This window comes from Ctenocephalides felis, unplaced genomic scaffold (genome assembly GCF_003426905.1).
Source record: "Ctenocephalides felis isolate EL2017-DRISC unplaced genomic scaffold, ASM342690v1 CF-g0.4_SCAFFOLD_01604, whole genome shotgun sequence".
In the NCBI taxonomy this organism is placed as follows: Eukaryota; Metazoa; Arthropoda; class Insecta; order Siphonaptera; family Pulicidae; genus Ctenocephalides; species Ctenocephalides felis.
The window spans coordinates 20,374,286-20,392,696 of NW_020537758.1; the positions used below are offsets into that span (position 1 = coordinate 20,374,286).

At 29.7% G+C, this 18,411-nt stretch overlaps 2 protein-coding genes across 2 annotated transcripts in view; both read right to left on the reverse strand.

Annotated features, from left to right (window-relative positions):
• Positions 1-18,411, reverse strand: part of LOC113372478 (matrix metalloproteinase-2-like) — a 78,508-nt gene that overhangs the window by 29,040 nt on the left and 31,057 nt on the right. The gene's annotated exons all lie outside the window — the stretch shown is intronic.
• LOC113373496 (stromelysin-1-like) overlaps positions 14,531-18,411 on the reverse strand; it is a 40,408-nt gene continuing 36,527 nt past the window's right edge. Inside the window, exon 7 of the mRNA XM_026613790.1 lies at positions 14,531-14,577. Within this exon, the coding sequence (XP_026469575.1) occupies positions 14,531-14,577 (47 nt within the window). The remainder of the gene's footprint in view (positions 14,578-18,411) is intronic.

Sequence of the window (18,411 nt, forward strand, 5' to 3'; positions counted from 1 at the left end):
AGCCGAGAACGAGCCGGGAAAACTGAGAATATGTGGTAGATATCCCACGTAGCAGAATTTCGAAACTAAAGTCGTAAAGTGTGATTACGGAATATGTTATGAGAATTTTAGAGAGTGCCGAAGAAAATAAAAATACACGATTGTGAATCAATTAGTCGCCTTCTAGCGCGTTGCTCCGATGTTTATTGAAAATTCAACGCTGGCGGGAAAATATATAAATAACGTCGAAAGATGGTGGCAAGATTGCACTCAGCGTAGCTATGTTACATATATGCAATTCTTATCTCATTTATAGAATTTCAGAACAGAAAAATATATTTTGAATAATGTATAAATAAGTATGAGAATACATTATTTATATTACGTGAAAAATCATTTCAGAACATATTTCAGATTCAGCACCTTGGAGATTCATCAAAAGATTACGTAGAGTAATTAGGGTATAGTAATTCCTATCGATGTTCCCTTATCTCACCAAGATCTTTAGTTTAGAAATTTAACAAATACATCATACTTTTTATCTTCAATCGTGGAAATTAAAAGAATTAATTAATAATAATAAATATATTATCTAATAATTGGTACTATTACGTAACAGCAAAAAGTTCAGAAATGTCATAATTTAGAGCAGCTTCAAATGATGGAATGTCCTGTATATCTATTGGTTACTATATTTGCTTAAGAAATTTAACAACTTTACTGAACAAATCGTACAGTATCAAAGACGCAAAAAATATAATGAAGATACTTGTCAATGGCCAAAAACAGCTAAATAATAACCCTTGTCAAGTAATTAGTAAAACATTCCAGATTATGGACGGATAATGTTTACCACAACTCACTTTTTATTTCTCTAAATTTTGAATATGTTTGGAATTCATTTCAAAATGTATATATTTTTTGAGAGTTTGTATAAAAATATAATTCTTCCAATAGCCTTCTTCATTCACAACATTTTAGCCAATGGTAACGTCATACATGAGATACTACTTTTTCAATATTAGTCCATTGATTTTTTCATTTCTGATATAGCTTTGATATTGATTATAGAATTCATATATTTGCTATAAGTTTGTGTAGAAATGTAACTGTTCGAACAGCTTCGCCTTATTTTAAAACGCCATCATTTTGACGGAAACATCTAGGCGACGCGGCGGATTGCCGCCGGATGCAATGAATAATAGAACAGCGGCATGTTCTACGCGGTGTAATGAACTAAGCTATTTTATTGCTTCAGTTTGATTTTGTGACGGAACTGATTTGTTTTTCCATAGAAATAAAATAGAGATACTGATTTGATTGCATAGTTTCAAAAGTTTAAAACAGGAGGAATGATTTTTATTATTATTAAAATTATATTAAGTTTTGACATTATTTTCAATTTTACATAACAGAATAGGAGAATTGAAAAATTAAAATAGTTGAAAATAGCATTTCCGCTATTTACAATTAAACGTCTTGGCTAATCGTCGCGCAAAACTGACAAACGCTAGTCCTTAGGGTTTGTCGGTTTTCAAAAATCGGTTTTAAAAACCGGTTTTTGCGAAAATTATGTCATTCGAAAACCGGTTTTTAGTGGAAAAAAGTCGGTTTTCACTGTATAAATGGAAAATGACATATATAGCCAAATATAAAAGATAGATGAAAGCGTTTTGGTTCTTGAAATCATATCGGTTCAATAGCATTTGATATCTTAACAGTATGCAATAGTTCCCAAAAATGTTTTGTATATAATAATTTAGATTTTTATACCAGTGTATATATTAATTTAAATCAGTGTGACTTTTTCTTGAAGAAGTAACTTCCTCTACTCAAACATAAAAAAGAGTTTAAATCCTAGAAGCCACAAATCAAATAACAAAAAACTTAAAATTATTATATCAGGCTTCAAAAACAATTAAGCATAATTTGGTCGCAAGTATGAGAGTATTTTCTATTTCAGGAAATTTTGTGAGTAAACAAACGACACGTCTAAGTAGCAATTCGATAGACGTTTTCAGTTTATTGAAATCGTATTTTATGAAACAAAAAAACAATTAGAATGTTTAAAATTAATTAAAATTACTCGGAACAGACAATACCCGAGTTTAACTTAATTCTTTTCAAAACTAAAATTGATATTGATTTTTTTTATTTTTTTCCAATTTATTAATGAATGATTTTTATTTGAAAATGTATTATTTTTATTTATTCGAAAACTTTCCTTTTACTATCATAAAAATATTTTCATTCTTATATGTGAAAATGATGCATGAATAACAAATGATTATTTTCAAAGTTATTTAATCAAGATAAACTATTATTTTTTAGTTCTACTAATTAAAATTAAAATAAATTAGTTTACTATTCATAAAATTGAACAATAAATATAAATTCAGCCAAATACTGCTCTAAATCACACTAAATTTGCGAATAAATTACAGAATATTCGAGCAAAAATTTATTTTAAATATAAAATTCAAAAACCGGATAAAACCAGTTTTTTAGTAAATTTAAAATACGAAAACCGGTTTTCTGAAATGTCGGTTTTTGTATAAACCCTTTTTGGAAAAGTCAAAAATTCTGAATTGAGCTCAGGCACACATACATGCTTCTTTCAAAACTGATTCGAACGATTCAAAATGATTTGAAATGTCAGAAAAACATAAAATTAGCAAATCGGATTTTTTTTGCAACATAAACTTCTCCCTCGGGAAGTTAATAAATAATTTTTTGGTTTCAATTCCAGAATTTTGTTTTTGGATTAAATTAGGTTATATGTGTGAAACCCCTGATCAGCGAATTCATAGCTTTTTGACAGTTTGTTACTACTACGAAGACATACCCATAACTTATGGATATGGGTAACTAAGCGTTACCATAACTATTTCTATTTTATCTGAGAATTGGTCTCTCTATCAATGTACTGAATGATGTATTTAATTACAGTTACGAAATAATTTATATAATTCCATAGTATATGTTCAAACTGCTCAAAATGTTGAAACAAAGTGGCCAGCTCACTGTAGAACAAAATAATGCTAAAACCAAGTAAGTAACTTGCAACAGACCTCCAATTTAAACTAATAATACATTTAACAAAAAATCTAATTTCCAGTCGTCTACCTCCCAACGACTACCGTCAGCGTGAGACTTTCAATAAAACACGATTGTATCACTTTTATAGATTTTCCCTTTTTCATCGCCATTACACCGGAACGCAATTCCGAAAAACAAAGCGCCGGCGAACACACGGCGACCGCGCTCCCTATGAATATTTTAGTCGGCGGGCGGACGAGCGGCGCAGCGGCACGGAATCGATGTAATACCAGATGAACTTCACTCGGGGACTGGACGACGGCTGATGGGAAATCACTGACTATTTGCGATGAATAACAAACGTTAATGGACAACTTGAGTAGCTCGCCAATTGGGATATTTAAGAATTCTGATACTGTCTGCGAATAGAACTAGTCACTATCGAGCAATTGTTGGAATCAATTATTACAATTCTTTTCCTGGTTTTTTAATAATTTTCATATATGGGACAAAAAATATAAGAGTACATACAACGTATGTTATAAATATATATATATATATATATATATATATATATATTGTATGATTCTGAATTTGATGTTGACATATGTATTAACAAAGTCTAGTAATCGGACATATCATCAATAAATTATAATAATCAAAATAACATCAATTATATCTTCAACCAGTCTACGAAGAACACATTATCCAATTGTGATTTTTTAAATTAGTATTTTGTGAAAATATTGTGTAATTACAAGTTTAATGTTTATAATACATAGTGTACTGTAGTGCATTATCATATCCTGATACCATGAATTATTAAAGTTTTCTAATTTAACACTAAGGTTAATTGATTTTTCCACTGAATGAAGGCTAGGATTATAGCCGAAACGTATGGATTTAAAATAAATATTTGAAAGAAATTCATTTTTTTTGATGATATTATGCCCGGTTACTAAACTTTGTTAATATATATATATATATATATATATATATATATATATATTTGTAAATTTTTTTTGCAGCCCAACCCCAATATATATATATATATATATATATATATATATAATTCCAGAAGAGCATTGGAATTTTATTGAAGTTGTGCCTAGCGGCATTTGGACATCTGGAATTTTTGGCAATTCAAATATGGTCTGAATGAATCGAACTAACCAATGTCGCATAATTTGAGATTTTTGTTCTTTTTCTAATGTAAGGTTTTTTTTAACAACAATATTTGAAACTACAGAAAAAAATATGTATTACAATCCATCACATTGATTTTTGAATGCTTGAAAATCTTTAACAAAAGTCCTTTACACCTGGGTGGGTTAATAAGGATCATCAAACCTTTACCATCGCAGAGATGTAGAAAATGAAAAATAATAAACAAAAACGTGAATTTATTTAAAAAAAAGCCATTTTACAAGAGATAAATGAAATAAATAGTTATTCCAACTCTGCTGGTGTATATTTTGACAAAATATTAGATCAAGGTTTTATACAGTGATATCTCTGTAGAAAATGTAGCCATGAAATTAATATTTTACATTGGTTGAATAATGTAGCTATTATTTCGCAACACCCCATTAAAATTAAAATTAAAAATGAAAATAAAACCTGCTTATTCCCTGGGTGTCTCATTTTACCACGCCCTTAAGCTAAAAAAGACCAAGTAACATATCTAAAAAAAAACAGCTAAAAAATCTATCTACAATGGTGAATTAGTTGAGAGTTTCACTGAACATAGTTAGATAGTAGTTTGTTTGATATGTGTTAGTTGTTTTAATATAATAGGTTTTCACACTATAATTGCGCAGTCAAACTGGATCTTTCTACCCTGTCCGACCGTATATTGACCAGAAATAAATATAATTTTGTAATTGATATATTATATAATTGAAGTGTCTATTAATATTTTGACGTCATGCTATTGACTATATTGATCACATCATAGTACCATTGATCAGAGTCTCTGGTATGAGCTAGCATTTTTATTTTTTTAGTCTAAGCACAATATATAAAAACATGCTGAGTTTTTCTGAATCATCTTATCTCACAGGTTAACCCCCAAAAAATAAGATGTTTTAAATAGATTTGTGGGAGTAGTAATGTATATGAAAGTATAAACTCATGATCACGTCGGGGTCACCAATGTGGGAGTAGTAATGTATATGAAAGTATAAACTCCACTTGTATAAAAATATATACAATTTATTGACTATAAAAATTAATGCTATGAAAATATGACAAGTCCAATTGTTTTCTCTATCATGACTAGCCTGCTTGATCCCCACAGATTTTTGTTTTCCTAATGATTTTGATCCTAATTTACTTTACTATCAATTTATTCCATTAAAAATAGCATTTACTATTTCACAACCCTTTTGAAACAATAAAATTTAAATTTTATTCCATCATAGTCCTTTCCCAGTGCGATCCCAACGGAATCGTGCCGCATGCAAGACTCTGGCTCTGACCCGTCGGTCGGTTGTAATCCGCCTCGACACGCACTGTTAAAAATTTGATGGTACAATTTGGTTCAGAAGAATTGTAGGAATAAAATATTCATGTGCATTCTTATACCATTCCTTATTCCAATGAACCGGTCGGCCGGGGTTTTGATTAGGTTCTCATAATAGTCGGCTCTTTGAAACTTTCAAAAGGTTTTGTTCCTCGAAACTTTTTGGTGCACGCCGGTGATAATTAGTACTTTCTATTCTTTTGAATATAAATGCCTTATTAATATAAAATTGACGCTGGTTAATTTGTAGTGATCCAGAAAGAAAACTATTTTTATAGAAAAACCGTCGCGTACAATATAGACAAGAAAAATATCTCATAGTAATTCGTCAGGAATATTCATCAGGAGAGTTGGAATAACCATTTCTTCAATTTATCTCTCGAAAAACACCCTTGCTAGATTCGTTGGTCGAAAGAAATTGTATATAACTCTTTTATAATATCAAATTGAGCAAATCGAGTATCTTACAATCCCATATATAGTTAATCGGTGTATTGTTTTAGTACACCTTACCCAAAACTTGGCTGAATAAAGCAAGCGTTGTAAACTCGCAGAAAATATTTCAGTAACTGAATGTTCCTGCTTAGACTGTGCACAGATACCAATTTCGCATTATATCTCTGTGTGTTTACCTCAGGATAACATCTAAACGAGTAAAGCTTCCGACAAACAGCGGATAATGCAACCACCTCATGTTGAACTATGCGTCGGGGCAAATGTAACAAGTGTACGTGGACATTCATAGAACACAGTTACCTTAGTTGTAGTAGAACGAAAACTAAAAAACCTTAACTCCCTTGCATCTGGATTTTTAATGAGAAAACGGAAAACACGACATATTTCAACCACACCGTCTAAATTGAATGCAGCTACCTAACGGGTAACAAATGCCTCTGCTCGTACATTTGCTCCTAATGCATTTATGTATATTTGAATGGAGTTTGCTACAACATTATCATGTTTATTATTTTCCGATTTAGTTTACTTGTTTTGCTAAAATACTTTTTGTTTATTGATATACCTCTACATTACGCCATGAAACACCTTTAATTATATTTACAGATTAATAATACATCGATCTATAAGATTTTATTGTAATCTTCCAAAAAAGTATTTTATATTGCTGTGTATAACATCGACACAGTTGCATATAATAAAATTCATCAACTCAAATACGCTAAAATAAAGCATGAAATCCACAATTGTAAAGCAATAAGTTTATAAAATTTAATAGATAATAAAATTATTTAATCGAACACATAACGGGGATTCGTATCAACGATAATTCAATTCCATTGATTAATGGGTGGTAGTGGTCCAGTTTTATATAAATCTGTAAATATAATAATAGACCTCCACCGTTTGAAGTGATTGGCAAAACGATATCGGTGATAAAAATTGAATACTGGTGATTAGAGTTGATATGCATTTAATATGATATGATTGGAGTAATAGAATGTTATGAAATACATTTAAATTTTATTATATCTGTATGATGATGGCGAATGGTACTGGAAGTTTTGTTTTGATTCTATAGGCGCTGACTAGGAGTATATAAATAATGTACCTAGTGCAAGCAGTCATAACAATAGAGCAATATGCCACAACAGGTGAAAAAAATTTTGACAAATCCTCAAACAACTTTAATCATAATTTCTCAATTTTAAATAAAAAACTAGTGGGGTGTATGGCATCGTGCCTTAAGGCAAATTGCTGGAACTTCTCGTACCGTAACGAAATGTTCGAGGAATATTGAATGTTTTTAAATAGATTATTATTAATATTGTAACATTGTCTAATATTTATAAGAATTGTATAAACTAAATTGCAAAGTTGAAATTATTTGTTTAAAATATATTAGAACTATAGTCAGAATTAAAAATAAAATTTGAATTATTTTCGATATATAAACAATTTTTTTTTAGAAAAAACAAATTGAAAAAAAAAAGTTGAAACAAAACATTTTTTTTTCAAAATCAATTATTTTATTAAGACAAACAGAAAGTTCTTTGAATCATTTAAATCGGACGCTTAGTTCTCTCAAAAACTGCCATTTTTTACACATTTAGCTCCTTATGTTCGAAATGGCTGGGCCTGCCTTTGCCAAAATCTAATAAACACTTCTCCCAATCATTACTAATTGAATCATTCAAATCGAATGCTCCGTTCTCTCAAAAACTTGATTTCTATTTTCTGCACTCTTTGCTCTTTACCTCCGTAACTGCTGAACCTGCATTTGCCAAAAACTAATCAGCTTTTTTCCCTATCAATAGGAATCGAATGTTTTTTGAACCATTCAAATCGGTTGATCCGTGCGCCCAAAAACGTGACTGGAAATTTGTATCCATCCATACACACACACACATACACACACGCATCCATTTTTTCTGAGGTATGCCAAAATGTTCAGAAACCTTTAAAACGTCGAGAAATGTAAAAAAATTTAATTTCGATTTTCGGCCCATTACAATAACTTACCCTACGGGAAGTTAATAAATTGTGAAAACTTAAGGTCGGTTACTCGTATTAATCAAAGTATAATTGTGTATTGTAAGCTCAGACTGTTGTCAACGTAATGTCAAAAAAAAGTCTACTATATAGTCCTCGTGCTGATACACTTTTATAAATTATATTTATTATCCATGTAGATGTATAGCGACGACTCATAAAGATCTCATTCATCCTCTTCGCGGACGTGCCATCCGCAAATATATGCAATTTAGATATCATATCTTTCCTCTCGTGTCATAATTTCATAACCTCAACCAGTCGTAAAGAATTCGTCGTAACTAATATACTTGTTTCGCAAACACATGTATTAGAGTTGTAAGATACAAAGAGAGAAAGCGACATCGGGGGTCAGGAATCCATTTGCCCTGGTGGAATATTGTTACAATTCCGGAGTCATTACTTATTCTCGTTTTGTTTATACGAACGGCACCGGATGCTCGCAGCACGCACGACGCTACACCAGGAGGACATGGTGAGGCGCTACGAGCCGAGACGGAGGCCGAAAACGGGACGACGACGATGCCGCACACGCGACATGCGGACACGAAAATGGGGTAAAGGTACATCCGGGAAGAGTAACATTAATTCGATAAATAGAGTAGGTAGTTGAGATATTATCTGAGTAATGAAAAGTAATAATTATCCCCTAAAAGTATACTAGTCATAGTGCAATTGAAGGTAGGAAGCGAAAGCACTCAAGTGGGTAAAGGTACATCCGGAAAGAGAAACATTAGTTCAATAAATTAGCAGCAGTTGTAAAAAATATCAGTTTGTCTGAATAAACTAAATAATTATATTCTAAAATGCATTGTTCATTTTGATCGATGATTTTTCGTCATATTTCAAGCACCATCATTATCCCACTTCCATAAAATTTCAGGTTAGTATCATTATTACTGATTTTTTTATATATTCAAATAGTTTGTTAAAGATCGTTGCTAAAAGTAATTGGATGATATAAGGTCAGGACTATATGGTGGATGTTGCAAAACTAACCATGCTCTAATAATTGCCAAAGATAATGGCAAAATATGTAATGTTGAGGGGCACAATTAGTGTAACCGCCTAAAAAAGGTGATCTTTGGGAATTTATATTAAAAAAACTAATTTATCAATCATTTCAAAATTTAGGAATATATTTATACATATTTTAAGAATACATAGTAAAATTTTTGAAGAAAAAAATTAAATATTTTTTAAGTTATCGTCGATATCCAAAGGCGCGACAAAAAAGGCCCTTCACTGCTGCAGTGATTCCGGCCTTCTACGTGGATGAAATTTAAAAAAAAAAAATCTCGTTAAACTAGATAATATTGTCTGTAAAATGAACTACGATAAAGAAAAGAATCAAAAATTGACAAAATGACGGCGTTTTTTTAAAAAAAGTCGAATTTTACCCAAAATTTTGGTCGTTTTTGGACTGCCAAATATTTTACGGAAAACTATACATGTTCTATACAAATTCGGAAAATGCTGTTTCGAGAAAACGCGTTTAAAGATTAAATGATCGTTTTACTATATACTAAATGTATACTCTTTAAATGGCTGTAACTCTATTTAAGATATGGATTTAAAATTTTGGTATGTTACTTTTAAAGGTATAACCTATTGTAATATAAAAATTGAAAATTCGATTTTTTGAAAATTTTACACTAGTTGTGCCCCTTAATAGAATAAATCACCGTTTCGTTTGCGAATTCATACCGCTTTTTTCAACTGAATAGCTCAAATTCTTTAGATGTTCATTGTAGACATCCTTCGGTTGGTGATAAAGTAGACATTTCTTTTTTCGTCTTTGAGTGTAAAATCTTCAGTCCATCATTCAGAAAATATCACAGAAAAATATCCATTCGGGTTAAAATTCGTTCATTTAAGTCTCATTGCACATCAAATATTTACTAATTAATAATTATGAGTCTTTGAGTGTAAAATTTTTCATTCAGAAAATATCACAAAAAAATATCCATTTGTATTAAAGTTCGTTCATTTATTTCTCATAGCTCATCAAAAATTTACTAATTAATAATTATGGCTTACACTTTTCTAGATTGTGATCGTAATAGGAAGTGCAGAAAGTAGTTTCAAAGAAAGTTTATGTCCTTAATATAGAAGAACCCGTATGTAATTCACCGAGACAGACAAACAGAACTGTAAATGAAATTACCCAAGAACGAACAGGGGAGTGCTCTATTCGACGCCAGTTTTCCGTGTTTGTTATGGTATTTATATGATATTTAGAAAGATTTTATATGAGATTTAGAATTTTTTTATAGAAGTCATAATAATCAATAATCATTCTTTTATTTCATCAATGCACTGAAATTTTTTTCAAAAAAATGCTTAATATGGTTTATAAACTTCTTTAAGAAATGTAGGCTATAGATATATCATTGTAACGAATAATACTTTTATTTAATTATAATTAAAGTAATTTTTTACATTCAATTTAGAACAACTAAACAGAGAATTATTATTTATAATTGTTATATTATGTTTATAAATCGTTATTTATAAATCACTGGATTTAAACAATAATGTTCTGCTTATAATTTAATTTGTTATCAATATCGTTTTAACATTATTTGCATTATCTCATTGTTTAAATAATTACATAACAAAAATTTATCTTTATACAAGAAGTCACATGTGTTTATCAATTTTTGCTTTTATCATCTGTTGGACTATGCATATTTCATCAGCAATTTGCACTATCATGCAAATATCAGCAATTTGCACTATCATCATACAAAGAGCATTTGCATAACAAAAATTAGTAAAATGAATAAAATAGTTTATAATAATCAAAAGTTTATTATTTATAATAATCAAAAATTGAATTAAACACATCTTTATCTAGTGATCAATAGTAATCAATAACTTAAATAATTTTATGTAATGCGAAATAACAAACAAAGCGATCTATCTGTATAGAAGTAACAATTATCATCAAAACAGTTAGAACAAAAAACATAAAAGCAAAACAGGTCTAAAGATCATGTTAATGTAGGATGCTGTCTAAATGCAATATTGGAAACTTGTTCCAACAAACATACTTTGTCTTTCTTCCTTTGGACCCATCTTAGAACCAGTATAGCTTAGCTGTTATCACATCTGTCACTACCGCACCCCTGGCACAACCGTAAAAATAAATATTATATTTTACAAAAATGCAAATTATCATACAAAGAGCATTTACGTCGGCGTAAAATAAATCAAATAGTTCATAATAGTCAAAAATTTAAAATTTATAATAATAAAAATTCACTTATATACATCTTGATCAATAGTAATCAATAATTTAATGTAACAAAGTGAATTATCTGTATACAAGTCACAATTATCATCAAAACAGTTAGAACAAAAAACCTAGAAGCAATGTGGTCTAAACATTATGCAGGATGCTGAGTAAATGCAATAATGGAAACTTGTTCCAACAAACATACTTCACCTTTTTTTCTTTGGACTCATCTTAAAACCAGTATAATACTCATTTGGACTCATCTTAAATACCGTACTCTGGCACAACCGTACCCAGTCTCCCCTACTAATTATATTGTTGAAATTGGTTGAAATATCAGTAAAATATATTTACATATTTTCTGCAGATATTATATAGATTTACTCTAAATCTTAGTAGATGAAAGGAGATATTATATTATATAGAAATCATTATTATATTTTCAAAATACAAAAATATTTTTTAAGTAGAAATATCAGGTTGTTTTATGTAGAAATTTTAAGTTTTTTAGGATGAGGTATTTTGTTAACTCCCAACCATAAAAGTACGATATCAAGGTTTTTGTGCCTTACAATTCTAAGCTGTTATTTTCCCACTTCAAGTCACTCATCCATCCATCAGTCCATATGATATGCAGGATTCGTGGTCTGCCGACCCGGGCCCCATTCCCGGGCCAAGAGCCAGATAGGAGAAGTACGGCGGGTCTGTCCGTACTCCGCCGTACCTACGCATTCGAGTTTATAGGGATCGGAGAATAACGCAGTAGGTTTTGGCACGGCTTACGCTACATGCCCGTATCTCCGGCAAACGGAAGTGAATATCTCTCACCAGATGCCACAGCACGTCCGGAATGATACAGAGAAACGCACACTGAAACAAATATGTGTGCCGAAGCACGTAGACGAAGGGCTTGGAGATATTTCTGGAACACTTGAGAATGGTGAGATAAGTACCAGTAGGTATACGACAAAAATATCATTTTAGGAAATTTTAATTACTCCGTAAGCCAGTAGTTTCCATACTTTCCTTAACACGCCACCCCCCCCCCTCATCATAAAAAAAATTATTGCGCCTATATAACTTTTCGAATAATCTAATTTCATACCCAACTGATATTACAAGTTGTTTAACGAGCAAAATTTAAATAAAAATATTTATTTGTTCAATCATTTTTTTATATCAATTGGAATTGTTTTTATACTCAAAATTAGTATACTGCGAGCCCAATTTGCAAGAGCCTCGAGTCTGTTGGAATTCGCAACCTTAGGCATTAATACCATACAATGTTCAAATCTCACATTGTTATAAATTGTCTAATATTAATGAGAAATATACAGCCTAAACAAATTACTAGTGTACTTTAACTTGATTAAGGTAAATAAGAATTTTTCTGCGCACATGTAGATCTACCATGTGAGAGACAACATAAAGTTAAATAACATCAATTTTTCCATGCTTTACAATTTATATATGTTTTCTAATAAATATAAAGAATGATTGAAGAAATATAGTATATAAAAATATTTATGATATATATGAAGTTAATGGAAATATTTGATAATATATGAAGTTAATGGAAATAAATAAAAATAAAAAATTAGAAGCTCGAATGTAGGTCTATCACCAACTAGACTCTTTAAAATATATTTCTTATTATTTTTTTTCTCAATCACTGACGAAATAAGCACAAGTAGCAATCAGTTTTTAATAATTCGAATTCTTTATATTTGATTCGTTTTTTTCTAAATAATTTCGGCCCCTGTTCAAGTATTACGTAAGCACTATAGGGGGGCGGGGGGGTTGATAATTTGCTTATTTTGGGTTAACATGAGGGGCAGGGGAGTCTGGACGATTATTACGTCATAGCTAGCATTTTTATTTTTTTACATTAATTGCAAAATGTTTACGTAAGCATGGGGGTAGGGGGTAAGAGCTTTGCTTACTTTTGATGACAAGGGGGATGGGGGGGTAAATAATTGTAATAAATCTGCTTACGTAATACTTGAACGATCCCTAACTAAAATAAAATTATTAGTATAGATTTATAAAGACAAAGAAACAAAAAGCGAGGACGCCAAGTTTGAGAATATTTCTAGAACACTTGAGCTTAATGGAAATATATGAAAATGTAGAAACTCGCAGATAAGTATGTGAAAACACTTATCATATTTTTATTTAGTCTTTTATTTTGTAACAAACACGATATGCAAAAGTGACAGACAATTTATACGATCTGTAAATGCTATTATTAAAAATTTGCATTTAAATAACTATCTTCATAGTATTCGTAAAATATTTTCACACCAAGATATTTATGTATATGTAAGTATTTTACAGACTTTATGATACAAAGCAATTTTCTCCTAAAAATTTTAAAGGTATATATATATAAGCATTTCACCAGCACTTGGTATCCGCTTCAAGACATGGCAGTTTTTAAAATTCTCATAAGATTCGTATTGGAATTATATAAGATTTTGTCTAACAAAGCTAAAATGTTTGCTTAGGAAGCACGCATATAAAGAAATAAGTAATACAATGGTTTTAAATATTAGTTTTAGATTTTAGGCATTAGTTTTGGAGTTCAAATTTCCAGGCATTGATTTAATTTAGTTTAAGTTAGAGATATGAATTAGATGTCTCAGATTCGATATCCGCCTCGAGCAGCCTAATATTAGGCAGTAGTGTCATCAAGTTTCACTTGGAAATATAGTTTGCAATATATTTCCATTTTCCATTACATAAACTGTAACAACAAAAAATTCATCACAAAGAGACAACTGTTTGGATTTCCAACTAAAAAATCAATGTAGTAAGTTGGGTCAAATCACCAAGATAGCTCATAGAATTCTTAAGTTCTCATCGCTGTTCAACAAATATTAAAATTAATTAAATTCTGCAATCTACAAGGGTTATAAAATAAACAAGAACGAGTTTGTGCATTTCCGAAATTTCAGTTTTCCAACTATACGCAAAAAAATTACAGGTTTGAAAATTTGATAAAATATAGTTTTATTATTATTTTTTATAACAATTTCTCGAAATGCACCAGCCCTCTATTTAAATCGTCCACACGTGCCATTCACACAACGAAACTCCGGCCGGGCCATATGTTCTCCGATTCGATAGGCCTCCCTCGTATACATCATAGAAATCATAATCTTACTTACTTAGTACCCGTAATATCGCTAAGGTTTCGATACCGGAGCATTACGACCGAGCAATGAAATACAATAATGCTAGAATACGACCAGTGATAAGGCATCTTTAATGGCATAGGCCTTTTCTGTGTTCATAGTCACATATTAATAAATTGGTAATATCGCAGAAGATAAAATCTGGACCCATATTAGGCTCCGCAATACTTAATAGGTTTGCGCTAAATTTTCTTGATATATTGTTTCAATTAATTATTTACAAGTAATTTTACTAACCTATGCGCAACGAAGTATATTTTTTATCAACATACAAACAGATACAATTTTTTACAGCCTATAGTGAATAGAGCTGTTACATCTCATAAATAATTCGTGTATGCAATATATTTCATACCTCTGATTAGGGTATCAACCCACATTTCTTTGCCAGAAATTTAAGTGGATCTAAGGTAGAAGTCCCACATATACTTTTACATATATACCAAAGGGTATTCTGTGTGCCCTGTTATTATTACCAATGCTTATTTATTGACACATATGTTTGGGCAAATGCTAGGGTAAAAATGAATAGCATGTAATCATATTATCCTTATATTTTTATTTTGACACAAGTCTTATTTTTGATCAGAATAAGACCTGATCTCTGAAATTATAAATTATGGATAAATCAATCGTTATTTGGGAGTAATGCTATACAATCACTTCAAAATTATCTGTTAGGCAAATCATTATCTTAATTATCTAAACATGATATTACCTGCATATTATTAGGAAAAAGGCAAATTATCTCGATAATAATTAACTTAGGGAAATAATCACTAGAACAAAGAAGTCATCACTCAATAAAAAGCTGCTGATTTCATATTCAGAAGGAAGATAACTATTGATGCTTTTCAAAATAGAGATTGATTGACATAATATGATAACCAAATATGATTTAAAATTAATATCAAAGTATAATTCATAATCGACCTCAAAGAAAAGTAGAAATTGAAAAATAAAGACTAAACTAAACAATGGCTATCTAATTCGCTAAAAAAATATAGGGAGGCTGAACGTAGATTTGAACTGAAGAATAATAAAAAATAAATATAGATAGATAATTACACAAACTCTTGAAGTCATAATATTAAAAATAATAATAGTAATAATAATAATTGTTATTGCTATTTGAGATGGGACAACTGTTTAGGATAATAAATGATAAATTAATGTTAACAAAGTTTCTATACAGATTCAAATAATATACATATATTAAAAAAAGTAAACGAACTCATTGTTATATTAAAGAAGGCATAAACAAATCACAGACCAAATAATAATTATTTTTTATGACTCAATTGAATTAACAAAATCAAATGCGTCAATTATGATAAAAGATTACAGTCACCAACAACACCTATACACAGACCATTATATATATATATATATATATATATATATATATATATATATATAAATAAATAATCTCAGAAATGAGACAGGATAATTACTTTCTATTAAAATAAAATGCTAACACATTCATTATAAATAACAAGATTAAATATTCACAATGACCCTTCACAAACAGCCAGAGCTGAGAAATTCCAAGCGTAAAAATTTATTCACATCATAATCGTAATTACAATATAATTCTGACACATTAAAACGAAACCCATTAGATTGAGGCAAATCCTGAAATAGAGGAGACAGGACGAAAGTTATTATTGCATAAAGGAATTATAATATTAAATAACTGTCGACCTGTTTGTGCTCTAAATATGCAAAAAGCCGTGAAACAGATAAAGACTTTTATTGTGACAGCTTACACTCATAAAATGTACATCGTTCGTATTAAGCTTAATTCTGCCCTTAGGCCAGAGGTAAGCAACCGAGGAAATAATTTATGAACAAACGTAGTCAATTAGATGTAATTATTATTATATTATAATTTGATTACTGAAAATATTTCTAGAGTATGACTGCTTTTTTTTGTTTGGTGGATTAAGCCTTAGCGGCCAGGGGTTAAGAGCTTAAAGCTCAGAGGATCAATTAAATTCAATACTAGGTGAAATTTGGTATTTAAAAAAAAACGAAATTAACAAAATAAGAGTAAGGAAAAGATAAGGAATGCAAGAAAAAAAGATTAAATTTATTACCTAAATATTGAATTTATATAATATAACGTAAATATATATTTTACTCATTTTTCTGTCAATAATCAACATTCATAAATATCTGATATGAGATAAATTCATTTTCATAATATGTTATGCTTCGATTCAAATTAATTTTAACAATATAGGTAGAACAATATGTGCGCTTTCGTAATATGTTTTGTCATATCTATATATGTTATTACATTATCAACAATGTTCATAAATTCTATGTAATAATTTATTCAAATACGAATGGCGATTCAAATCATATACTGTGAGTATTTCCGGGACTGTTTTGCACATTCATCTCCATTAGTGATAGATATATTATATTATCCATATTCTGTGACTGAACTGAGGCAAAATTATCAGGTTACAATACGATATTGTATTGATTTTTTTAGAAAAATAATATTAAGAAAATTTATAGAAAAATGTTAGGAAACCTCTGAAACTCTGAAATCTTTATTTTGTGTGCAATTTCATATTCATTTTCGTTTTTTTCTACTAAGAATATAAAATTAACGCAAGTCGACATGGTGTTTGCAGCTCCTGATGAAAATCTGTACTGAAAAAGATGGTAAATAAATTATTATTATATGATAATGTGCATCTACATCGTAATAATTCAAACGTTTATGAGATGATTCTACAACAGTTGCTTTTTTTCTGGTTTAATTCTATAAAAATTATAGAATGAGCTTTTGTCTATAACATTTCATAACATTTTTGTTCTTTTTGAGAAATTAAATCTTCCTATTATAAATCTATAAATTATATTTTTGAGAACTGATTTAATTTACTACGAGTGTGATCAACCTACTAGCAGCAATATGAAAACTCTTTTACAAATATAAAGCAATAACTATTTTACTAAAAAAATTATTTAATAGTATATTGCTAGAATAAGAAGTACCATGCAATCGGACATCTAGGTTGATTTGCTTTGAAAATTTACTTTTTCGTCCTAGACCTGAACACTATTCATTCATTATAACTATATTTTTCTACTTTTAAACTGATTTTTTAAACCGTTTAATTATTTTAATTAATTTTCTATTATTAAAATAATACTTTTGACCATATTTAATTTTTTTGCCTTCGCTATATAATAAATAATAGCGGTAAATGAGAACTTTATGGCTCCTAAAATTTAATCTTAACCTTATTGTCACCTTCTGGTCGATTTATAATAAAACCAAGCAATAAACAGTATAATTACAAAACTCGGAGCCAGTCGTTCAAAGGTTAATGAAAAGCCTAGAAATTTGTTTTTCAATTAAAGCTGTAGACTTTTTATTTGAACAGGTTGAAAGTTACTCATTAATTGAACCTCCGAGGTATAAATAATTAAAAAGTTAAATGGTAAAAAATATTAGTTAATTTTTACAAACTTAATTACAACCGAATACTAATTTTGTTATTTCGAATATCGAATTCAGAATTCTCGGTCTATATCAGTGGTCGGGGAACTTTTGGAACCGTTACCCCAAAATGTTTTTGTGCAACCTCTCATTACCCCACAAAGAAAAATTAACTAAAAGAGCCTATAATTGGAATCTGTTTGCAACATATTTTTGTATAACCTGCCATAACCCGCAGATTAACGGTTTGCTACATTGGTCGTTACTTCTAAACTTTTAAAAAGGCTGAAACAAAGGGTTTGAAGGAAACAATAAGTAAAAATTATATTCATTATGAATAAATATATTATTCATGAATATCCTACTAATACATGAATAAACTAGTTGGTTTGTTATTTAGCCTTGAGGCAAGTTACATGAACTTCCCTATATGAGTAAATAATCGACTTAATCAATAAAA